Source organism: Pelobates fuscus, chromosome 9 (genome assembly GCF_036172605.1).
Source record: "Pelobates fuscus isolate aPelFus1 chromosome 9, aPelFus1.pri, whole genome shotgun sequence".
NCBI classification, from domain to species: Eukaryota; Metazoa; Chordata; class Amphibia; order Anura; family Pelobatidae; genus Pelobates; species Pelobates fuscus.
In genome coordinates, this window is record NC_086325.1 from 85,433,748 (window position 1) to 85,459,047 (window position 25,300).

The 25,300-nt window shown below is 38.9% G+C and overlaps 2 protein-coding genes across 3 annotated transcripts in view; one reads left to right on the forward strand and one right to left on the reverse strand.

Moving 5' to 3' along the window:
* Positions 1–14,140, reverse strand: part of COL4A6 (collagen type IV alpha 6 chain) — a 252,067-nt gene extending 237,927 nt beyond the window's left edge. For both annotated transcript variants that reach the window (XM_063432131.1, XM_063432130.1), the window contains exons 1-3: positions 14,069–14,140; positions 13,755–13,912; positions 13,567–13,618 (exon numbers count right to left, since the gene is read on the reverse strand). In XM_063432131.1, coding sequence (XP_063288201.1) covers positions 13,567–13,618; positions 13,755–13,765 — 63 coding nt within the window. In that variant the 5' untranslated portion in view covers positions 13,766–13,912; positions 14,069–14,140. The remainder of the gene's footprint in view (positions 1–13,566; positions 13,619–13,754; positions 13,913–14,068) is intronic.
* Positions 14,141–15,173: 1,033 nt separating this feature from the next.
* Positions 15,174–25,300, forward strand: part of COL4A5 (collagen type IV alpha 5 chain) — a 142,726-nt gene continuing 132,599 nt past the window's right edge. The window contains exon 1 of the mRNA XM_063432133.1: positions 15,174–15,610. Coding sequence (XP_063288203.1) covers positions 15,521–15,610 — 90 coding nt within the window. The 5' untranslated portion in view covers positions 15,174–15,520. The remainder of the gene's footprint in view (positions 15,611–25,300) is intronic.

Below are 25,300 nucleotides of genomic sequence, written 5' to 3' on the forward strand. Positions count from 1 at the left end.
TTGTTCCTCTTTTGGGGAACTAGTATATAACTTGTATATAAATAGGACAGAGCATTCACTAAGATGTGAATTAGCAAGAACTCTGCTTTTTGTTGTGCTATTGTGGCTTAAAAGTTAAAATTTACTTTGAATTCCAAAAAACTCACACTTCAATGAAAAACCCAATTGAAGTTATTCATATTGCAACATATTGGTGCTTATTTTTTTTTTTCTTCGTTACGTGCATTCTACAATGTTTATGCTTTAAAGTATCTATGACATCTGCTTTGTAGGGCAGCAAATTGATTTACAGATTTTCAAAGCACACCAGTCTCTCCTGTCAAAAATGCACCTTCATGCCTTAACATTATAAGCCCCTCCATGGCGATGATACCACAAATATGTATAATTATATATATTTTTATTTTTTTTTTAATTCATTTTCTTGGATCGTTTCCAGCTCAAACTAGAACTGGTAGACTGCCAAATGTATATTCAGTGCTTAACTACATGAAAACTTTGTAGTGTAATTATGTTGCTGAAAAAAAGCCATTTTATTAAATCGTATTTGTTTGAGTCTCCTTCCAGTTTACAGTTTGTTTAATAGTAATATTAGCAAAACTATATTTTAAGCAGAATCGTGTAATCCTTCCCAAGCTGCCTTGTAGTCCAAAAATACAGAGCATGTTCTTTTATAGAACATTAGCAGACTTTACTTTCAGTGGGAGAAGAGACAGCTGAAAGCATGGCTGTGAGACATTTATATATTATCAGAACAAGATCGGGACAAGTCTGAGCAAACCATTTAAAATAAACAAGTAAATTAAACTAAGATTTATCTGCATTATCCACTGGGAATTCTTTTAAAGAACTGGAATCCAAACACAACACATAATCTAGGGGGCCCCTATTTTCCTACAGTGGATTAGTAGAACACTTATATTAGAGCGGTGCAGGATAAAATCAAGGCATAGTGATTTAATTGGTTAGTTAAATGTTGTTTTAGCCTAGACAATTGGCTAAGGCTAGAAGACAGATGGTGGAAACAACTGGTATAACAAAAAGGGATGCAGTTAAGATGGTGCATTTGAACATTGTGGACTCCCCTTTTCCCATGTGGTATAAAATGGAAAAATGACTGCTGTGCTGTGTTTACCCTCTTTCCTCTACCTTTATTGTGCATGATGTATTACACAGAGTGAGAGCAAGCTTATCACATTATATCATAGGGCCCACTGTCCTCTATGTTGTCTTTTGCTTTTCCATTAGGCCAACATTGGCACCAAAGCTTGCCGCCTCTAGACATAAGCAAGCACGGGATTGGTGCAATGAAGTAGATGCTGCAACCCTAAAGTATTTGTGTTGATATAATTAAAACTTCTGAAAGCAAGTCACATCTGTAAGTAATAAAATCATATATCTCCATAAGCTTACATTCCTTACAGTGTGTCCAGTACCTGTGTTTAAAGGGACACTATAGTCACCAGAACAACTACAGCTTATTGAATTTGTTCTGGTGAGTAGAATCATTACCTTCAGGCTTTTTGCTGTAAACACTGTCTTTTCAGAGAAAATGCAGTGTTTACATTACAGCCTAGTGATAACTTCACTGGTCACTCCTCAGATGGCTGTTAGAGATCCTTACTGGGCCATGGCTGCCTAAAATGCAGTCAAACATTCAGTATCTCCTCCCTCTGCATGCAGACACTGAACTTTCCTCATAGAGATTCATTGATTCAATTCATCTGTATGAGGAGATGCTGATTGGCCAGGGCTGTGTTTGAATCATGCTGGCTCTGCCCCTTATCTGCCTCCTTGTCAGTCTCAGCCAATCCTATGGGGAAGCCTAACACTTCTGATGATGTCAGCAGACAGCTTGTTTTTCTGAGGCAGACAGGGCAGAGCCAGCAGCTTCAGGCTTGAATACAGTAATATTTTTTTTACAATATTTATGGAGGCATGAAAGGCACAGGGGGTGAGCAAAAAATCAGGGTGAGCAAAAAATTATGGCTACGCTGAAAAATGGCACTCCGAATATAATTGTTTCGGCCTGTCTAAGTAAACACAATTAAGTGTTTAGTACCCTTTATGCAGGACATTATTTAAAAACATATCCATGATTTGGAAGAAGTCCTTGATTTTGCAACCACAGCCCATTACACATCAGTGGAATAAAATGTCCAAAGCTACACTGTGAAATCCTCTGAAACTGAACCACAGTATGCTGTTGTTATGTACTAATTATCTAAAACTGAATAATGAGTTCAGATTGGTGTCATTTTCTGTACAGAATTTTACATCTGTTGCATAAAAATGATGTTAATTGTGACAAATCGTTAAAACTAAGCCTCTTGGGCACAGCAGTGGAAACAAAGAAACAAGTCAACAGATAAAGTTAATCCCAAGGACCAATGAGATTCCATGAGGTCATCCCAATCTGGTTCTTAATGAACCTATGCCAGCATGTCATGCCCCTGGCCCAAAATAAACAATGCATTCCCAGTAGGGTGTTTAGGAGCCAAATAAAGATTATTAAAACATAGCATAAACTGCATAGGTATGTTAAACTTTAAAGTAGGTGTAACAAATTTTAAACATGCGGTTTTAATTAATGCTTTGAGTACTTTTCTGTGTGTTTATCTTAATTTTGGTCTCAACAATGTCAAAGGAACTCCTAAAGTAAATTATACATATTTGATACCAGGCAACATTCGGCACTCCAGATATTATGGATTACGTCTCCTTTAATGCTCTTACCTATGATCTTATCATAATGCTGGCAAGGCATTAAGGGAGATGTAGATCACAACATCTGGACTAACCATTTCTATATCTATACCCATGAATCGATGTATAAATTATTCTAGTAACTGTTAGGTATTGGATACATAGCATATATCTGAGCCTGGAGATCCGGCTCTGATCAAGCTCCCCACAAGCCGGCCGGGGAGATCAAAAGATCACCTTGCACAGCCCTGTAGAAATCATTCCCTGGGGGTCCGTGGTCTATTTGCAGACCCTCACAGTTCTAGCGCTCTGTGTGGGTTTCCCAACATGTGCTCTGACTTCCTTACAGACCACCACAGTGAAAGGCTTACTGCTGCACCACTGCATCCATCTGACCACCAGGGGATGCATTATTGCCCCCATTCCTGCACAGGAGGTAAGCATGTAATAAAAATTAAAGGTATTGCTATATGTTTAACACAGCTTCCCAACATACTGTCACTCAGCCGCCATACATTGTCACCCCTTCACTTACTCTGCTACAGTCACTTACTACCCAACCTTGTCACACTCACCACCCATCACTCTGCCACAATCACTCCCCCTCACTCTATCACACTCACCTAACAACCTTGACTCATTATCACTGTAACATGCACCCCTCAACCCTGTCACACTCATCCCCCTTCATCCTGTCAAACTCACCTCCCTCATACCTTGTAACCCTGTCACACTAACTCACTCATGTCACACCCACCCCCTTTACCTGTCATACTCACCCCCTAACTCTGTCACACTCACCAATCCCCCAACTCTCGCACTCACACAGTTCCCCTTTAAAGCCATGTCTTCAGGCAGGGGTAATAGCAATATCCCATATTAAAATATTTCAGACAGGATCTCAGAGACCTAGAAAGGATGACCCAGACAGTCGTGAAAAGATAGGGACATAGTAATAGAGGCAAAGATATGGGAACGCAAACACACAGACATAGACAGGAACAAAGAAACATAGATAGGTGTCAACATGGAAATGGGTCGTGATCAGAGGTAAAGGCTAACTCGCTCATACATTTATATTGGGAATGAATGGAGGTTGTCAGTGCCACAGATGTGTATATATTTTAAGAGCTGCCTGGAACAGATACACATGGCTACTGAATGAAACATCAACAATAACCAAAATGTTCGGTTAATTTAGTTCCAAAAACGTCAAAGGTGTCAGGGATGGACATCACTGCCTCCATCATATGTACATATAGTCACAAAGGGCATACGTTTGCATAAAAGCTAATGATACATACAAATACAAATAAAATTATGGGCACTAAGAGGAATTGCCATGAGCATTCAGAAATAAGGAGGTTAAATACACACAGGCAGAAACATGTTGCTAATATGGGCACACAAATATTATTTTACATATTCAGGTAATATGTCACATGATTTGCACTTAACAAATATGTATTTATGTTATTCATAAATTAGTAAAACTGGAATGCTGTGTTTAAAACCTTCCCATGTAATGGGAGTTTGTATAATAAGGCTCACAGAACCTGCACGATGTCATATTGTATGAGAATGAAGCTTCCTATAGGAACTTCCACTTCCAAGCTAAAATGTGCAGATCACGACCTCGGTGTTAATTTCAGCTAGGTCATGTCAAGGGTTGGGATTCTGTGTGAAGTGGCAAGAACCATAACAAGCTCTCTGCTAGAAAATGTCTCCAGCTGTCTGATAGCTGACATCTTAACCAGATCACTCAATAAAACGTATGGCTTCCTCGTGTCTCAGAGAGGCAAGATTTTAAAGAATATATGACATGCAGCAAAATATGACAAAGATTATGATATATCTCATATCATTTACAGTTTGCTGATCCACCTAGACTATTTGTTAATGGAAAAATGTATTTTGTTAAAATGATCTGTATTATTTTAATGTAGATTCATTTTTTCGGTGCAGAATGCTGGAAAATAATTGATTACGGTAAAAGCTGCTAGTTTTATTTCTGAAAGAAAGCCTTCTTTTTTTTATTTTATTTTATTTTTTATTTGACATTTTTTAGAATTTCCCAAGCAGAGGGGGAAAAAAAACAGGAAAGAGAAAGACACAGGCTAGTGAAGAGATAGAAAAGTAAAAGCTAGTAAATTTGAATCAGTTTTACAGATGTATTTGAGTTTCTCTTATGAGCCTTTGCATATAAAGGTTCTTAAAGGTTGAGCTCAATGGACTTGAGCCTTTTTTAAACCTATATTACTATGTAACTATGTAGCTATCAATAGAACTTCAGGAAATATTCCAAGCACCATAACTACTTTATAAAGAAGAAGCAAAAGCAGAGCGGCCCTGCAGGGATGCCAGCTGCACATGCTCTTTATTCTCATTATTAAAAGGTTACTCCAAACACCATGACCACTTCTGATTTTAGAAATAGCCATGGTGGTAGAAGTCTGTATATGCAGCGTTTCAGCTTGAAATGCTACAGATACAAGGTAATCTGCACTCTTGTGCTGGGGGCTAGTGGAATCTATTTTGGGGTGCCTCATGTCAATTTGTGCAAAAATTACACCTGTTGTCCGCACGCACTGTGCGCCAGCAACAGACGTAATGAACTGCTCCCTTGCACACAGCACGCCATGCACTCCCAAACATTTTGCTCTAGGAAGGATGCCTTGTAACATTGGTAAAATAAATGACATCACCCACAGTAGATATATAAAATATATACCAAGTTTGGTAGTTTTATAAACTAATGCTAACATACATTAAGCTGATATTAAAGGAACTCTCCAGGCACCAAAACAACTTTATCTAAATTAAGTTGTTATGGTGACTGGAGGCACTCTTAAACTCCAAAGTTGCCTCCAGCAGAGATCTCCACTCTCCCATAGGCGGCATCCAGCTTCTGAATTTTCAGCCAATCAGTGACTGCCTATTCACTAAACTGGCTTGGAAAGAAACATTCCTTTTTCAAGCTAGTTTAGTGAATGGGGAGTCACTGATTGCCTTATAGCATTAGCTCACCACTATCAGCCAAACAGCTCTGCCCCTGCCCAGCAGCATTTCACGCTTCCTGAATCGGAGAATTTAGAAGCCGGATGCCACCTGGGGGGGTGGGGGGGCGTGGACTTCGCCGCTTGAGGCAACCTTGGGGTTAAACCGTTCAAGACCATTCTAGCATCATAACAACTTAATTTAAATTAAGTTGTTCTGGTGCCTGGAGTGTCTCTTTAAGTAATTGTGTATAGGTATATGCTAAAGTTTAAGACAGACGTTTCTACTTTATTGTCACTAAGGCTATATGAGCGATCCTTTATTTGCATATGCTAGTTATTTGTGTTTTTTTACATTTCTTTTTACATTTCACAATAAACTATTTCCCTTACATCTGTATGCATGATTGCTGTTATAATGATGTTCTTGGTTAAGTCTGGTGATTTATTTATAGATAAGATGTCCTTCTTTGAGGTTTATTATTACTTTAGAAAACTAACAATTGCCAGCTGAGTGCTATGGAGCTTTTTCTTTTTCCCCATATCTGTTTTGTTAGTTTATCTAAGGATCAGCACCCCACTTCTTCGGTTCTGATCTTGCTGACTCCGCCGTTCCTATACGTACTGCAATATTTTTACAGATTTATTTACATGAAGACTTAATCTTTATTTTTATAACCTTTCACCAGCCTGTCTTAATAAGTAAGTCCATTAAGATAAAGTTAGGGACATGGAGAGTTTAGCAGTCCAGCATCTGCTGACTGAAGCCTGAGGATAAAACGCAAATGAAAACCAATCCATTAACAAATGCAAAAGAATAGTTATTTAATTTTTAGTTTTAGATTTTGTTTTCAACAGGGCGCATGCTGTATCCCCTCTATTTGTATACAGGGGCATGGGTTGAATAAGCCTTTTGCATTGTAAAATGACACCAATTACTATTTGGATCCTAACTCTGCACAGAGAGGATTAAGGTACACAAGGGAGAGAAATCTCCCCTTCATGGCCCTACTGGGTATAAGAACTGACGTTTAAAAGAGAACTATCACTTCTCTGGAAAATACACAATTAAATAAAATTTTGAACATTTTCTATAATTTGTGTTAACCTTTTTTCACATAATGCTCTGTTTTCTTTTAACGTAATGCAAGCACCATAACCGCTACAGTGTGTTGTTGTGGTTATGGTAGCAGGAATGCCTTGGTCACTCACCCAATGTAAAAAGTCAAACCATCTAGTAATGGTTTGAATTCTTATATAGTGCCCACTCCCACTAAATTCCACTTCCTGTTTCCTCTGTTCAAGAACGAGAATTGTCAGCTGGTCTCACTCAGCCAATAAGGGAACCCTGAATCACTTGGCTTAGCTCAGTGAAGAGAGTTTTTCAATAGAGAAGAGTTGTGAGGCAGGGCCCAATGGACCCTAGGTAAAAAAAAAATCAAACCATTACTAAATATTTTAAATCCTTACACAGGGGTAGGGGGCACCAGGGCACCAAATCACTAAAGCACAATGTGGTTATGGTCACGGAGGTTGGAGTGTTCCATTAAAAGTATCCAGCTTATTCAAGGCACAGCAAGGGCACAAATTGTATTGAAGAAAGAGTAACATTGTTCCAATTATTTCTCAAAAAATTACTAAAGCTTACAATAATTTTCTACACCTTGAAAACACATATTTGTTAAACTATTGTTTGCTCCCTTTTCAATAAGTTGAACTGGTTTACTATCTCACACCTGTATTGCCCCCATGCTTGGTTTGCTGAGTCTAGATGACTAATTACATTGCATCTAGACTAGACATCATAAAGTCAAAGGAAAAAATGCAGACGATATCAGTGTCAATGGTCCCTCCAAATCACCAGAAATGGATACACTGGCAGCAGTTGAACCTGGGAAAGAAGTATAACTTTCTTAGGGAAATTAAATTAGGGAAATAGAAATATTACAGGCCCGAGGTCACCTCCATTTCTCTTTATTGCATTTACTGCTGTAATCTTACATGATGATGATTGAACTTTAATCATGAGCACTCTAAACAAGGAATAGATTTTGACTGCCAAGTGGACTTCTTTTGAATAGCTAATCTAGACACAAAATGGTGACAGTATAATTAAAACTGACACTTCAAGCATTGTAACAAAGTAAACTCCTTGCATATGTTTAGATCCAAAGAGCTCAAAGTCCAATCACGCTTTCTGATACTTATAACTACAATGATTACAAAATAGTCTACTTATAGCTACAATGATTGCATGTAGGAATCAGGGGAGGTGTGGGAGAGATATGGGCTGGCTGTGCAGATTTGAAATATCTTTATATTTTAATTAATGGTGCACCAAGGAAATATCTCTGAAGTGTGGCTGAGCAGGATGTGCTGTCTGGCTCTGCAGATACTAGGTGATTGGTGAGAGGCACAATTATATTCTCTCCTCTCTCACCTCGCACAAATTTAGACTAAACAGCTAGGGGAGAGTGCAGACCTGGAACCAGACATAACATCCTACACAGCCACATTACAGAGTGACTGTAAAATGTGTAGGGACATGTGGTGAACAAACTGGGGGAGACACTTATGAAGGGCAGGAGTTGGTGAGGAAGCGGACACAGGGGAGAGGCTAGTGAGGAGGCAGACATGGAGCAAATGCTGGTGAGAGGCCCATGGTCTCCAATTCAAACGCACTGGGGAGAGGACATACAGTTATCCTCTTTAAACCTTATCTGTGATCTAACCAGGTAACAAGGTACTGGGTGCAAGGGGTGCAGTAGAGCTATATGAGAGCAAGAGTTTGTCTAAAAAGATTTCCAATGTCTCTAAATTCCTGAAATCAGTGACTGTTCATGTATACATGTTGCTACCATTAGTTTCTATTGGATAAGTGTATTTTAGCTGTTTTACACAGCTTCTGATTTACAGTCATGTTTAGATACTCAGTATAGCAAACAGGACATTGGCCTAGATTTTAATATGTTTTCTAAATGATTTAGATTAGAAAAAAAAATCTAAATTACTTTTCTATAGAAGTCACCATTAAAGTCTATAGTGTTTTTCGGAAACAAATCATTTGGAAAGTTTTCTAACATTGAATCATTTGAAAAGCATGTCATTCTCTGGGCCCCAGAGCACACAAAATTGTTGTGTCAAACCTTTTGGGAACGATAACACTGGCAGCATGGGTGTGGACTAGGGTGGTTCAGAAGAAAGTGTGAGGGACTAATCAGTATTAAAATCCTGGATGTGCTCATTCTAGGGCTGTGAATCTGTGATGTATGATGAGACTTTCCACAAACATGGTTGCCAGATGGGCACCGTCTCAAGCCTGCACTACACTCAACCTATTTTTGCTGCCCAATGCTGGTTGGGTGAACGTAAAAATCTTCTTTTACAGAACTGGACACTCAAATTTGTCCAAACATTTTTATACAAAATAGGGAGCAAACTCTTTGTTCCATAACCATTACAATAAGGCATAGCGGTTATTGTGCAAAGAGCATCCCTTCAAGGTCTGTACACTTCTTAAGCCCACCTAGAGAGCTCACTTTTGTAGCTCAAATTCTAGAACTCAAAAAGGATCCTAAACTTTATACAAGCAACATTACCCTTAAATGTTTGGAGATAACTGGCAATATATTTCCCCCTCAACAAGTTAAATATCTTATGTGTGAATTTTAAATTGACCACAGTGGTGTGGGTCAGAATGCACTGATCATGGTGGTACCTAGGATTCAGTCACATGAATTGTATAAGTAGTCTTGAAGCGGTCTCTGTGGACCAGAAATGTATAGTCAATGAGTGGTGTGTATAGAGAAGACTAAATAAACCTGTGTTTTCTGGGTGAAGAGGTAATTGTTTCTGGGTGAAGAGGTAATTGTTGTTGAGGACGAGGTCACCTATGGGTGGCTCCACTTGGTCTGTTTCTTGGTTTCTTACACTAGCAGCTAAAGCATGCTGTCCAATTCCATTGCTAGTTAAAGAGACACTCCACTTTTTGCTGCACCTTAAGCCTGCCTCTTTAGCCACATCCCCTCATACCAGAAAAACTTCCTTATCAAATGTATGCACAGTTTCAGCCCAAATAGCACTGAGTGAGCTGCTTTTAATTCACAACTTGAGCGGAGGCAGAGAAACTGCAAACGGGGAGTGATATCCTTACTATATGCCTCCCTGGCTGCTGCATTCTGCAAACATGTATTTATTTTATTCAAAAACTATAAAGATATGGGCAGGCACAAATATTCAGTATACTAATGAGGCCAAAACTTATTAAAAGTATTGGTGCCTGGAGTGTCCCTTTAAGAATACTTTGGCTGAAGGGGCCATTCACACTCAACAAATTAATTAATGGGGAACAGCTTTTAGTGCTCTTTAATGATTCTGATCACAGACCCTTTTATTTAGATAGGAATTTGGCTTTATAGGTAAACTTGGAGGGAATGCCTTTACATGTTAGTAGTACATGTCTGCCAAATTCACCTACTATTGGGAAATTTCAGCAAATTGTAGCTGTTTTGTCAATACATGCATTACTGAATGGGATAAATCTAGTGTTTTTTTTACTATAAAACTACCAAATCTCAATTCAAATCAGGCCAATTTAATTTTTAGTTAAAGGTACACTATAGTCACCCAGACCACTTCAGCTCAATGAAGTGGTCTGGGTGCCCAGTCCCCCAGGTTTTAACCCTTCAGATGTAAACATAGCAGTTTCAGAGAAACTGCTATGTTTACATTGCAGGGTTAATCCAACCTCTAGTGGCTTTCTTCCTGAACGTCCATAGGAAAGCATTGAAAAAAGTTTTCCTATGGACTGTTTGAATGCGCGCGGCGCGCTTGCCGCGCATGCGCATTCGGCTCCACCCGGCGCCACCCGGCGCTGGATTAAAGTAAGTAACTGAAGGGGTTTCAACCCCTTCAGTGCCAAGGGAGGGGGACCCTGAGGGTGGGGGGGTCCTAAGGATGTTATAGTGTCAGTAAAACGAGTTTGTTTCATTGCTCACTAAGCCATAGCAAGAACCACAACCATGGGAACATCTACTGGGTTGCTCTGATAGATCTATGGGTTGAGCAGTGAACAGTTTAACAAAGAGCTTACAATGTATACCACCTTCAAAATATTGTAGCTATCATATTGCTGAGACAAATTTTTATTTTAGAGCTAAATGAGGACGTTTGTATTACTCCCATCTCAAGTGCTCCCATAAATATGTCTCAAAAACCTTATCTGGCTTCAAAGAGATCAGGTGACGCTTGTTTAAGGAAAGTCTTGAGCAACCAGTTTCAAAAGAGATCTCTCACTCTTGAGGTACTTACAATTAAATTTCTCTCACCCCAATAAGTGTGAATTGTTTACAAGGGTGAGGAGGGAAGGTGAGGTAGGTGAAAAACATATACACATTGTACCTTTTTGATGCTAAAGAAAGATAACTCTTTTTAAAGCAATACTTTTCGGCAAGTGTTTAAGCTGCTGGGCTGTTTGATTTGGGGTACTTGTTTCTTGAGCTGTGTTTTCTGACATCACAAGTCAGGAATACAATAGTATGGGCATCATTAGAGGAGCAAACTTCTTCAAAGCAAAAGTGCAGAGCTTGGTTCCATTAAAAGAAGAGTCATGTAAAGGAACACTTAACCTTGATGTCATGGCTCACCACAACTGAACCACGTCCCCATCTGAGATCAATCGTCAATCATCAATTCCCCATAGAGAAGCATTGGGATGTTAGTGTGCATGCACAGCAAACTATCTCTCTCACTAGTGGTAGCAAAAAAAAGAAAAGAGGCAAAACGTAGCGTGTTTCATGTGACCATTTACACTAAGTAACAGAGGAATATTCACAGTGTATTGCACCACTCTGTGGTTTAATACCTAAACAATAACTTACACTGGACTTAAAACCGAACTACAGAACTCAGGCTAAACTTGCAAAGTTGTAACTATACTTTTACCTAAATTTTGTTCAATGAAGTTCCTATTAGTATGTGCAAATTGTCTCATCAAATGTGCTAGTTTTGCTGTCTTGTCTTCCTCTTGCAGCCCTTCAATCATATTTCAATAAGTAGTTTAAAGTGTTTCCAATAAAAACTTGCTTTAAATGGAATCAAGCTCAGTTATATTGCTTTCAAGATGTTTGCTCCTCCATGGAGCCATACTATAGGTATAAAACACACCTATGCATGGCTTCAGGCTATTAATACTGACACCTTCCCATGATGCATCACATGTGTCCTAGTGAGCTCAGAAAACTTCCCTCCAAAATGGCATATGCACACATGTGCATGCCACCACTCGTCTCATAATGCTGTATATAAGTATTTTCAGGAGCAAGGCATCATGGGATCCCATAGTTTACATAGCATGCCATGGTGTGCCTTGAAAGCATCTTGTGTGAAGCATATCCAGCTTAAAAAAAGTACAACCCATAGATAACTCTAATTTAGCTGTTAAGATGAGAAATTATCTCAGATGTGACACTTCCTCTTTAAATAACATAGACACCCACATTATCTTTAATTTACAATGACAAGGAAAACAGAGACCAGCTCCTCTCACAAAATGCTCCTATGGCAATTGCCCCCAGAGAGACAATGTAAGAAAGAAAAAAAAATCAGGTATACGATATATAATACTTCAGATAACAGACTACAAAACTCCTGTGTAAAAAAGCTGATTTTCTGGTTGAGACATGTTGATGATCACATAGGTTCTTCATCTTTAGGAAACTGAAGATTTTAAGATTTTATTTTTCAAAACTTCTCTAATAACTAGGAGTGTTAGAGAGCCCAGGCTGTTTTTACCGAATTCCATTATTTTCTAGTGAATAAGCATCACAAAAAAATGTGACAGTAAAAATACAGGATACATCTGGTCAAATTCACTATTTTAGTATATAAATGTATATATTATAAAATAGTGAACTTGCCCAGAATAATATCTACCTATCTATCTATCTATCCTGACGCCATCATTCACTTTACCTTTTATATCAAAATTTGTATTTAAAATGTAGCCTGCTAAGGAGCTGAACTACACATCCCAAAGTGACATATAAAGATTTACCTGTAATATGTGAATTACTGAGAATGTTTGCACAAACACAGCAATCTTTAGATATTAGTCATGATAAATCCTGTATTTTGAGATTTACTGTAGTTGAGATAAAGTAGACATGATCAACTAAAAATCTGATAGTAAAATAGATGATTCGGTTAAACAATCTTCCATGCTAAATGTTTAACCCTTTGAACTGTACATGGGTTTCTGACACTGAAATAGGGGCATTTATTTTATCCTGAGCTGAATGACAGTACAAACTATCAATCCATTTTTACAAGAAAAAATAAAAAAAACAGCAGGTAGAAACAACGAGATCGTTTTGTCAATAAAGACACTTTTACTAATCTAATTAAGTTGAGAAGCATAAATGAAGCAGTTAACTATTTATGTACAATGGTAACTGAAGTTCATGATGAGGCAGTGTATTCTCCACCCAGTTACATTAACCCCTTGCTGACAATAGCTAACTGTATAGTTAATCTTATCCATAGTGATATTCAGGAACACATTATGGCACATTTGTTAATAAAATGAACGTTTATGAAATTCATGCAGATCTTTTTTATTACATCAAATATATCTAGTAAATATATTATGTATGTATTTATTTTTTACCAATTACTGTCAAATATTACATTTTCTGTATGTGTTGTGTGTGTTTGTATGTGTTTTGTGTGTGTGTGTGATACTTTTTTGCAACAAATAAGTTACTTTTAATGCATCATAACTAGATCCATAAAGATTAATAAAGGTGTGTGACAATCTAGTGATTAACAGATAAATGTTACAGTGTTCCCACTGCAAGTAACTCACCCCTTGTACCAAATCTGCAGCCAGGACAGCAACAGTAACCAGCAGGCACAGTCTACAAGTAAACAGCATTTTGGTAGTGTTAGAACAGGCTGCACAAGTGTTATCTCCCTTCTCCTCATCCAATGCACAGATGAGACCCGTGAGGGTCTATTCTAGTTTTAATGACACAATGTAACAAAACCACTTACCTTGTGTTCATTTTCTTGCAGTCAAGGAGGGGTAACGCAGAGTGAGTGTCCCCCCCTTTTTTCCCTCGGTTGTTACAGTGGTCTGTGCTGGGGGCTCATTGAAGTCTTCACCGCGGAGCACCAGAAAGAAAGGTTAGCGGGGGGAGTCCCAGGGGAAACTAAAAACAAAGAGAAAATTGGTCAAACTTATTAAAGAGCCTTGACCGGCTCTGCAGTGGGAGGCTGGGGTTTAGCGAGAGGAGTCGGGGATTAGAGTGGGACAGGGAAAGAGACTGGGAATGGATTGTGCCTCAGCACGACATGCAAAGTCTTACTTGGCTCAGCAATGGGGTCGGTTCCATGCAGCGAACACTGAGCTGAGACTAGGCATGGAGGAAAGGGGCGTGACCAGGGGGCTGTCAATCACAGCTAGCGCACTAACTATTCCTGCATTTTTTGACAGGCTAAGGCACAGGTACAAGGGGGTCTGCTAGCAATCATGTAAGGGTGGTCTTACAATGTCATTAATACAGGATCTAAAAAGCCATCTGCTTGGAAAATCACAGTTTTAATGCTGATAATGTTGGAATAAAAAAAATAAAAAAAAAAACTCTTTATACTAAATAGTTTGCAGATACAGTTAGTACTCAAAGTTTTAAAAACAATAGCAGAAATGTGTTCATTCTAATTATATATATTGATACAAAGTTACAAAACCCACCAGTTCTCTAATAATATAATTATCCCTATTTATTGTAGTTAGTATTATTAAATCCCTTGCCTGATATTTGTACTAGAACTGTGTTCTAATCGAAGATTTTACTAAATTCACTCAAAGCTTAAAAAAAGATTTTGGATATTTAGCTAGCCCTCTAGCATTTGGACAGCGTCAGAAGAATCAGTAGTAGTAGGACTTCTCTCTTTTATAATAAATCTTTCTGTTTAGTAAGTTTTTTTGCAATTATATGCAGAAGGGAAAAAGAAGAGACTATAAGGAGAGGGTATCAGAAATACCAGGTTGAGGAAGATGACAATGACAAAATAAGTTCATAAAAAAAATATTAAGATTTCTGTCCAAATACTATATGTTGAGTTTTAACACAAAAACTATAATATCTAGATTAGAACATGACAGATTCCAAAACAAGCACAACATTCTAACCCTGGAATCAAAATGGTTGGAGTGCAGGATAATTTCATTTAAGATGTTTATTCAGCAAATGGACTCTAATGGTTCTGTTAAAAAAAGGGCAAATATTAGTTTTCAATTACAGCAAGGGGGCAGGCAGCCACTCACTAATCCATCTGAGAGCAAATAGTCCCCCTGATGCAAATGCCAGACTGTGTCTTTAGGAGTCAGGGGGCGGGGAGGGGGTGTTGGAGATGGGTGGAGTGGGGAAAGGAGGGGGTCACTATCAGCAGAAAAAAAAAATCTAAGGACGTTCCTCATTAATTTTACGAAAAAGGGCCAAGAGAGACGACGGTATCTATCAGAGTGCAGATTATTTCATTAGCCTAGGGAGAAGTGACTTGAGCGCGGAAGGATCAAGCTAAATACCTTTTGGGGGAAAGAAAGAAGTCCGTCTGGTAACTTCAGTAGGGAAAAGTTTGCAGGTCCTAGTAGAAGGCAAAAGTGGTAGCCTGAGTTCAGAGTGGCCCCTGATACATTGTAGCTGCATCCCCTTTGCCCATCATTGCTCTCCCTAGTAATATGTCAGTTTCCCAGGGTCTGTCTTGCAGTTGGAGCTGGTACTGAGAATATCTATCTTTAGTAGGGGGTTTGAAGAATGAGACTGGGGCATCTGCTAAGTTTTCCCAGCCTTGCTGTCCTACTAGGCTTGCTACTGTTGCACTGGGCGCAGAATGCAGAATCTGCGGTAAGTACATGGGGCTTCTGCCCCTCTTCTTAAAATCGTAATGGACTTTATGATACATGCCATGACTTTGTGTTGTGTAGCCAGGGGGGTGGGGGGTAAATTTATTTTATTTATAAACCTGTAACCCAAACCATCTGTGATTCATGCCTGAAAGAACTCTAAAACTGTTTAAAAATAGTGTTTTGTGACCTCACCAGGACGGGAAAAGGGAAGGCTATTTCTGGCATTTTGTGGGGGATAATGTCATTAATTCACATTCTGTTTTTAATTTCAAATCTCGATGTAAATGTTAGTGTAGATGGGGCGGGGGGTATGTATGAAACACATGCACACATTTCTCTCTCACTACACTGTCCATTCACAAAAAGAAAGGATGCAGTAAAATTGGCTTTTAAATCACTTGTGTCCCATGTGCACCACAAATCATGCACTGCATGAATGGCTGGTGAATTTATGTGTACCGTTCCTTAGAACATGGAGGGTATTATGTTTGTTTTTATTCCTGGCACTTTCACTTGTTTTAAATCAGTCTCTGAAGCAAGCAAGCTGCAGGGAAGTGTGACCCTGGGGCATGCTGGGGAATGGATCACAGTGTGTCCCTGTGTGTCTATCCTCCTTACCTCCCTCTCTGCCTATGCTGACTTCTGATCCACAGTACAGGACAAAGGAAAGGATCAACCCTCCCAAGGCAGTGTGGGAAGATGACTGAAGTAAACCCCATACCTGTGTATCTCTAGAAAAAGAACAAAAAATAAAAGACACTCAGTTTTGCATGAGGATTTAACTCCTCTGATGCCAAGCTGCTGGCAAGTGCATTTATGTTTTTACCTGCCTGTGCCTTACTTGTTATCTCTATCTCTGTCTTTAAACAGGTTGCTGTTTAGACTAAGCAACCCCTCTCAAGGAGCCCACTTCAAAGGGCCTGATGATAACTGTATTATATTTCTAAGCTAATTGCTTCCTTATGCCTAGTTGTGGTGGGGCTTCATAGAGATGTCTGCACAGGGGAAATGTAAATAGAACTTCAGGAGATGTTCTGACATAAGCCTGTAGATAACATAGCAGATATTACATATTCAGTGTGAATTCCAGATAGTGTAGACACGTGTACACAATACCCATGGGATGTAATGTATGATGTCCCTACTGGGCTATTTAAGACATCCATAAGTGCTTGGGGGTAGTTGAAAGGAGAGGAGAATCTGAGATATTTCAGATAAAATTGCTGCACTCACCTGCAGGTTAGGCCTCTAAGTGCCACAGGGTAGCATGCTGTAGTAGTCGAAACATGCTGAAAATATATAGGATTTGAGAGGTGTCTGGTGTAATTTCACATTATGTTATCTGGTGGTAATAGAGAGGTTATGCCCAATCAGTGTCTAATGCATTATTATTTTTTTACAAAGCTCACTCCTTCCACCCTTTAAAATAGGGTTGGGTTTACTGTTGTGTTACCACATCTGGAATTCTCTGGCACAGAGTGGCCAAAATGATGTGGCTGTCTTGGCATAAAAGAGGCTTGAATTCCTATATCCATTGGTATTTGTTTTCTGGTTAAAATATAACAAACCATTATGTAATATTTAGGATAGAATATTGGTAATAAGCGTGAATTAACTAATGAGTTAATTTTCTTACTGACACCAGACCACTGTCTTTGCAAGAGGTAAGTGATGTCACTTAAATTGCAACAAGGTAATAAAACATGTGGTTCTGTGCTGAGATGGATCAAGCTAAAACTCAACCCTTGGGTAACTCCTCCGACTGACACCATAGAAAGGGTATGGCACCAATCTCTTGATAGTTTTTCTGTTAAAAATGTGTTGCTCCTGGTTATACATTATTATTATTATTATTATTAATACTATTAATAAACTGCTTATTCATAATAAATTATTAAGGAAATACAGCTATAACCACACAGTGATGTAGATTTCAGTCTCAGATTCCTATGCTTTAGAACCTCTCCAAATCTGTCAGTCCAATGCCATTCTTCTAATCAGCTCTTTAGAAAAAGCTCCAGTGATAAACTTGTTGAGAATCAAGTGTGATCACATGTACTAGAATAATCAGGACTGTCTCTAGAATTTTAGCATGGTTAGTCTCTCTCTGGAGTAATTTCATTAATGGGGACTGTCATTTTGTGACAAAAAGTAACATTGCTAGTGTAAGATCCAGACCTCTTTGGAAAGAACTAGAATGGAAGGGCTATATGGACATATCTTATGCATATTTAGTTATGGACTATTCATGGCAGACTTGTAAAATTTAAATCAATTCAGGCAGTCAAAACACATTATGCTTCAGTTATTTATATTAAATGCTTATAGAGATAACCTGGAGAATATGAATCCCACCAGTTACCCCCTAGGAAGATGAACTTTGCCCCCTTATACATGTCTAGTGAAGGTGTCCCTTAATAATGAAAGTTATTGTTATACTCAAGAAGGGACTACTGCATACCTGATTAAGTATTAGAGCAATAAGGTTATTATTTACAGTATGCTACTTATTTTAAATTATGTTCACATCATGAGTAAAACATGCATGGGATAATCATTTAGTATTATTTTGTGTGTAATGACACCCAATATTGCCTAATTTATTAAATATGCCAAATAAACTTGCTATACCAGGGATATTTTATTGATTTCATTTTTGATACCTCAATGTTTCATTCACACTCCAATAGCTGTAGCCTACCACCCCTGCAAGGCTCGACCACCAAGTAATAGGTTAACTAAGAATTATGGGAGTGGTAATCCAACAAAGAGTTGGCGTGACAAAGGCTGCATACTTTTTTGTTCACTATCTAGTAAATCACCCATATTATGATCTGTATTACTTCTAATCCATCTTCAGTTTTGTCTTCTCCCACATTGCAGACTGATATAATAGTCAAAACTTTTCAAGTAACATGGATTATGGCAGAAAACATAACTTAAGTCATTAACCCCTTAAGGACACATGACATGTGTGACATGTCGTGATTCCCTTTTATTCCAGATGTTTGATCCTTAAGGGGTTAAAGTAAACTGAAAGTGATATAATGAAAAAAATAAATATATATATTTATATAATAAGGCCTATTCCAGCTCTTAGCAAAGGAAATTAAATGGCCATTTAATGTGCCCTCATCACTGTTTTGTCAGTGATATGTAAAGCAACTATGGCTTGTTTCAATAACTTGACTCTGTAAGTTTTAAGTAGAATTTAACTTGCAGCCCAAGTCGAATTGATGGGATCCATAAACAAACCCAGATGACAGTACAGGATTAATGCATATGTGTGCAGAAACACCTGTAGTCTGTACAACTTTATGGACCATTTGGGAAATAAATCTTACAAGAATGACCAGGCAAGTGGGGTTTATTGGATAATGCTAGACAGAAAATAGAGCAAGTAGACATGCATGCCAATAAATGGAAAAAAGTCAGCACACGCTGATATGGTTCTGATGAGGTTTGTTTTTTCTGTGATTGCTGAGTTTAATGCTCAGTTCTTGTGGCACCTAACATCTACCTGCTGGGTAAGAGTCAGCATGTTGGAAAAAGGATCAGAACTCACATTAACGCTGTATATACATCATTAGTTTAAATTACGTCAATTTAAATACACTGTGATTTATTGTTACACCCAGAGAACTAAATTCAGTCCCAAATATTCTCTTAAGTGCCTCATATGACTATAAGAGCTTATGCTCCCACTATACATTGCAGCCGATCCAAAAATGAACTCTATATGATTTCAAAGAACATTGCATGCACTAGATTCCTGGATAACGACCAGAAAGCAAAATGCAGCTCTTTCACTTGAGAAGAAACATCAACTAAGTTTAGATTGTCAACAGGGTTTGCCAGCCATGTGCTTTATACCTCACATGGGCATTCAAACCCTTCCAAAGACTCGTCCACTCTAAGTATATTCCTACTTGAGCACAAGTGTAAGACATAGCCTATCACTGACTTGCAACATGCGCTCCAGTTCCTAAACACTGACGTAGGCCCTCATTTAGTTGTGCATGCATTTGGTACCTATATGTATAGCCAAGCCACCACGTACACTACAGAGATGCAAAGAATGTTTGTAGATCAGAGGTTATAATATTGTAATTTTTAATTTTTTTCTTTTTTTTTTTTTAACATAGTAGGTATTTGCCTGCAAACTGTATGCAATGCACATTTATTATTTGAGGAATGTAGGAAACCCATTTCTTAAACCTGACACCATTCTGAAGGATAGCGATCTATTTGACTGCAGGTGAGGCCTTGTTGTGTCAGTGACACATTTAAATTCTGACGGATGACTTTACGCGTGCAGAAACCAGTATCTTCTATTATAAGGCGGAAGATCTTGAACATCTCCTTTGACTACACCTGCTGCTCCATGTGATCATGGGATATCAATCTCATTCATTTCAGTGGTTCTGCCAGAGAGAAGTGTTGAGATCATTAGAAATGTTGATTAACAATGTATTTTAAACCATTTATTGCTTTATCTATTGAACAGTGCATTCTCTCACTGGTTTTAGGGCCTTGAGCAGTCTGTAATGTCAGACAGCTCTGGATTATTTAAAAAAAATATATCATTGCTTCAAACCTTGGGGTTAAGAAGATAACAAAAAACACAATCTAAAAGAATAGGGTAGTTTTTTTTCCCCTTTATTTGGTTATTTTCTTTTTAGGATGTTTTTGTGGATGTTTTTTCAAACTAAGTCTACTACCCAAAAACAAAATGTACATATATGCATATAAAACAATATCCAGACAAAAACAATATTTTGCTGGCTCTTAATACAATAAATCTTCAGTCAACCTTATTTGACTTCCAGCACATTCAAGTTTGCTTGACTAATGAAACAACATGGTGCCAGCATCTGTAAATTTTCTTTCTCTTGAAAAATCTTTATGAAATAAAAACGCACACATTCTGTGATAAGCGGGTAATCATTAGCGACAAAATACCTACATAATTATAGGAGTATAGCAGATTATTTTCATATTACATCTCCCATTTTTGTCTTCAATTGGCTCTACAATCATTCACTAATTCTAGACTTTAATAATTTCATTGTACCCTGGTCCCTAATGTAGCACTAAGGGGATTTATAGTGAACGTGTGCTATATTCTTAAAAGAACACTCCATTGTACTCATTGGGCCAGTGGCGTACTAAGGGGGAGGGGGGCGGTCCGTCCCAGGTGCCACCAATTAGTGTGGTGCCCGGGGCAGCATGTTGACTCCTGGGACCATCTTCATCATGCAAGAAGACACAGGGGCAGCAAAAGGCTGATCTTGTATCGTCTTGCATGGTGAAGAGGGACCCAGGAGTCATCTTGCACCCTCCAGCAGCAGTATGTGTTTTCCTGTCGGAAACCGCGAGAGCGTTGCCATGGGTGCGCGGCACAGAATGCATGTCGGAACAAGAAAGGGCATGATGCTGCTGGAGGGTGCAAGATGAATCTTGGGTCCCTGCTATAGCCATCGGACCACCAGGGAAATGTGTCCCCCCTTCCTGGCCACAGAGAGGAGGGAAATAGTGTGATGTGTGTGTGTGGATGCAGTGTGAGTGTAGTGCATGTAGTGTGTTTTGTATGCAGTGTCTGTTTGTGTAGTGCATGTACTGTGTGTGTTTGTTGTGTGGGATAGGTACTGGGGGCGGGGGGTGCAGTTTTTTTTAAAATTAGTTGGGCTTATTCCCCCCTCCCTGCCTCTAGCCTGTGTAGGGTAGGGGGGGGAATAAGCCCAACTAATTAAAAATCTGCTTTTCCCAGTACTTAACCCACACAACAGACACTACATCCACTAGACAAACACACACTGTATCCACTACACACACACTACATGCACTACACAAACACACACTGCATCCACTATACAAACACAGTGCATCGGCTACAGAGAAACGCACACTACACAAACATGCACACTACATGCACTACACAAACACGCACACTACACAAACACGCACACTACATGCACTACACAAACACGCATGTTACACAAACACGCACACTACATACACTACAAAAACACGCACTGCATCCACTATACAAACGCAATGCATCGGCTACACAAAAACGCACACTACATGCACTACACAAACACGCACACTACACAAACATGCACTACACACAGACACTGCATCCACTACACACAGGGCATCCACTATAAAAAACACACACTGTGTACCTGTGTGTGTTTGCATCTGTATGTCTATATGTCTATATTTGTATCTGTATGTGTGTTTGTATCTGTGTATCTATGTGCAACTGTGTGTCTGTGTATTTGCATGTGTGTACCTGTGTGTCTGTTAGTATTTGTACCTGTGTTTGTATCTGTGTATTTGTGTCAGTGTTTGTGTCTGTGTAGCTGCATGTGTGTCAGTGTGTGTCTGTTTATCTGCATGTGTGTCAGTATCTGTGTGTAACTGTGTGTCTATGTATCTGCACGTGTGTACCTATGTGTCTGTGTATATGCATGTGTGAGTATGTATCTGTGTGTGTAGCTGTGTGTCTGTGTATCTTCATGTGTCAGTGTGTGTCTGTGTATCTGACAGTGTGAAACTGTATGTCTATATATCTGCAAGTGTATCAGTGTGTGTAAATGTGTGTGTGTGTATGCATATATCTCAGCATCCTGCCAACACACTACACACAAATACACCCCTGTATTAAAACCTCAACACTACAAAAACACCTAAGTTTCAGAACACCTCCATTATATATAAACACACCACTGTATTGAAAAAAAAAACTACGCACAGATGCATGCCTGCATTCAAATGCCAACACTACATACAAACACACACCTACAGTCACTTACATACTACTTACAAAAACAAGCTTACATTGCTCAGTGCTAAATACATTAAAAACAGTTTGTGTTTTTTTTTCTTTACATTTTAAAGTTGGGGGGGGGGGAGGTGCCAAATTTAGGATCTGCCCCGGGTGCCAAATGCTCTAGGTACGCCCCTGCATTGGGTTATATTGAAAAACATCTCAAATGCTGCAGATCACTGGTCCCTCCCCTTGAAAGTCTGTGCTAAGACCTTGTGCCCCTGAATCATTCTGTGGAGTTAGCAGAAGAGGAAAAAAACCTTTATGTTTAACTTATTGACAGTTTGGGACGTGTTTCTGCCCTCTATTATAAAACTGATGATTTCTATAAACTGTCACAAATATGACAGACTTTAGCAAGCTTATGTGCTTTATGTGTGAGGAATGTTCCTTTAAAGGAACACTATAGGGTCAGGAACACAAACATGTATTCTTCTGGTTCTGCCAATGATTTGCCTGCTTGGCTGACATCATTAGAAGTGTTGTTCTGAGCCAATCACAACACTTTCCCATAGGATTGGCTGAGACTCAAGGAGGCAGATCAGGGGCAGAACCAGCACATGTCAAACACAGCCCTGGCCAATCCGCATATTCTCATAGAGATGCATTGAATAAATGCATCTCTATGGGGAAAGTTCAGTGTTTCCATGCAGAGGGAAGACACGCAGATGGTAGCACTGCATACTGTGCAGAACTGCCCCAGGAAGCACCTCTAGTAGCCATCTAAGGAGTGGCCAGTGGAGGTATTCCAAGGCTGTAATGTAAACACTGCATTATTTTTCTGAAAAGACAGTGTTTACTGCAAAAAGCCTGAAGGAACTGAGCAACTCAAACACATTCAATAAGCTGTAGTTGTTCTGGTGACTATAGTGTCTCTTTAATGCATCTGTAATCCTGATGAACTGTTGTAAATATGAATACAAGAAAGCCACATCCAGTTTTCAGTCTCAGTTTTCCTTGATTTATATAAATTACTATAAAAAACCTTTTAAAGATGTAGTAGCATAGTTCATGTTCAGATATGAATGGCCATTATAATGGGGAGTTTAAGTTGAGTATTTGGGATTGGGAAAGTTTTGTGACCTTTTGGAGACAGAATGTCTCCTGTATTTAGCATTTAATATCCCAGTTAAAAATAATAGATAATTTTGGATGTTAAAGTATAAAGGGGTTAGTGTATGAGACAAAGTTCTGCAAGATAGGGACATTTCCCCATAGGTACTTCAAATAAAATATAGAAACATATACTGCAGAATGTAGAAAGAATAAAAAAAAGTTTAATTTCAATCACTCACTATAAGTGAATTGCATAGGAAAATAACTAAAAAACACAACACAACTAAAGCCAAGCGAGTTAGAAGTAATGTTTTTCACTCTCATGTTTTCCACACTTCCCATAACAGTCATTATATACAGTGGTGTATCCTGGTTTTGTGCTGCCCTATGCAGAACAAAACTCAGGCGCGAGGCTGCGAGGGAGCACTTCCTTTGAGCTGTCTGCTCAGCTCCCTCGCGCGCCGCACAGTGAGGCTGGGAGGCGGAGCCGGAATATGACGTCATATTCCGGCTCCCAGCCTCACTCTGCGGCGCGCGAGGGAGCTGAGCAGACAGCTCAAAGGAAGTGCTCCCTCGCAGCCCGCCCACCGGCGCCGCCCGACCGCCCAGCAGCCCAGCATGTCTGTTAGCCCAGGTTGATTTGTGCTGTTAGTTCATCAGTGCTGAAAGATTATCCCTACCATGAAGTAAAAAAGGTATGATAGTCATACGTAATAACTTTCCTCATATAATTCATTCTGATCATTGGAATCCTCAGGGATACATTTACATGTAAAAATATACCCGAATAAGGTTTACGTAAATATCGAACTATACCCATAGTTAATCCATGACGCATGTTGGGTTATTTATTACCAATCACTTTCATTTACATTACATTTCTAAAGCTATGGGTGCAACTATTCTGCATGTCCATATTCAATAATCTGTATATCACCACCAATGAGTGACTACCAAACAATGAAATGGAATTCCAGAATGGTGAGGAAAGGTGTAAAATCTGTCCCTGGTAACTGATCATCTTACCCAGGGGTAGGCAACATTCATCACTCCCGATGTTGTGGACTACATCTCATCTCCCATGATGCTCTTATAGATATAATGCAGGCAATTGATGTAGTCCACAACATCTGGAATGCCAAAGTTTGTCTACTCCTCACCCATGCCTTATCTACCTTTCAAGCTTAGTCAAACATGTCGGTTATTTTTTATATATTACAGACTGCAATATTATCTCACTTTCTTTTGATGGGGATGCAGAGTTGTGTGTCTATATTTAGGTGTTAAATTCCCATTCTCATATATGAGACAGGTTGGATTGAGGAGTTCCATCTTTATACACTGACAGATCTGTGAAAAAACATTCCAGATGAGAAAGTATGATACCTATATTTTCAATTGCATTGTGTGTGGTTTTTTTTATTCTGTATTTTATTCTTTCATATCTGGTGTTTCAGGTACATATAAGGTCTGACAGGACCAGATGAGTACCTTTAAAGTCACTCCCTAACCATTAGTCATTAAAGGAGTCCATCTGATAGGAGAGCATGTTAAAAAAAATCACCATCAATCTTTTAAAGAAACACTACAGCGTTAGGCATACAATTGTGTGCCCTAGTCACAGTTGATGACCAAGCTCCTGCTTCCGGGGTTAGAAAGTGGTTTTACTTACATTTTCTACCTCGCAGCACTGGTCTCAGATTGCAGCTATGCCTCCTTGGCTGAGATCATCGAGATTGAAAAAAGACCCCTTCGTAAGTCGAAACGTTGCTGTCTTTTTTTTGTTTCAATAAATCT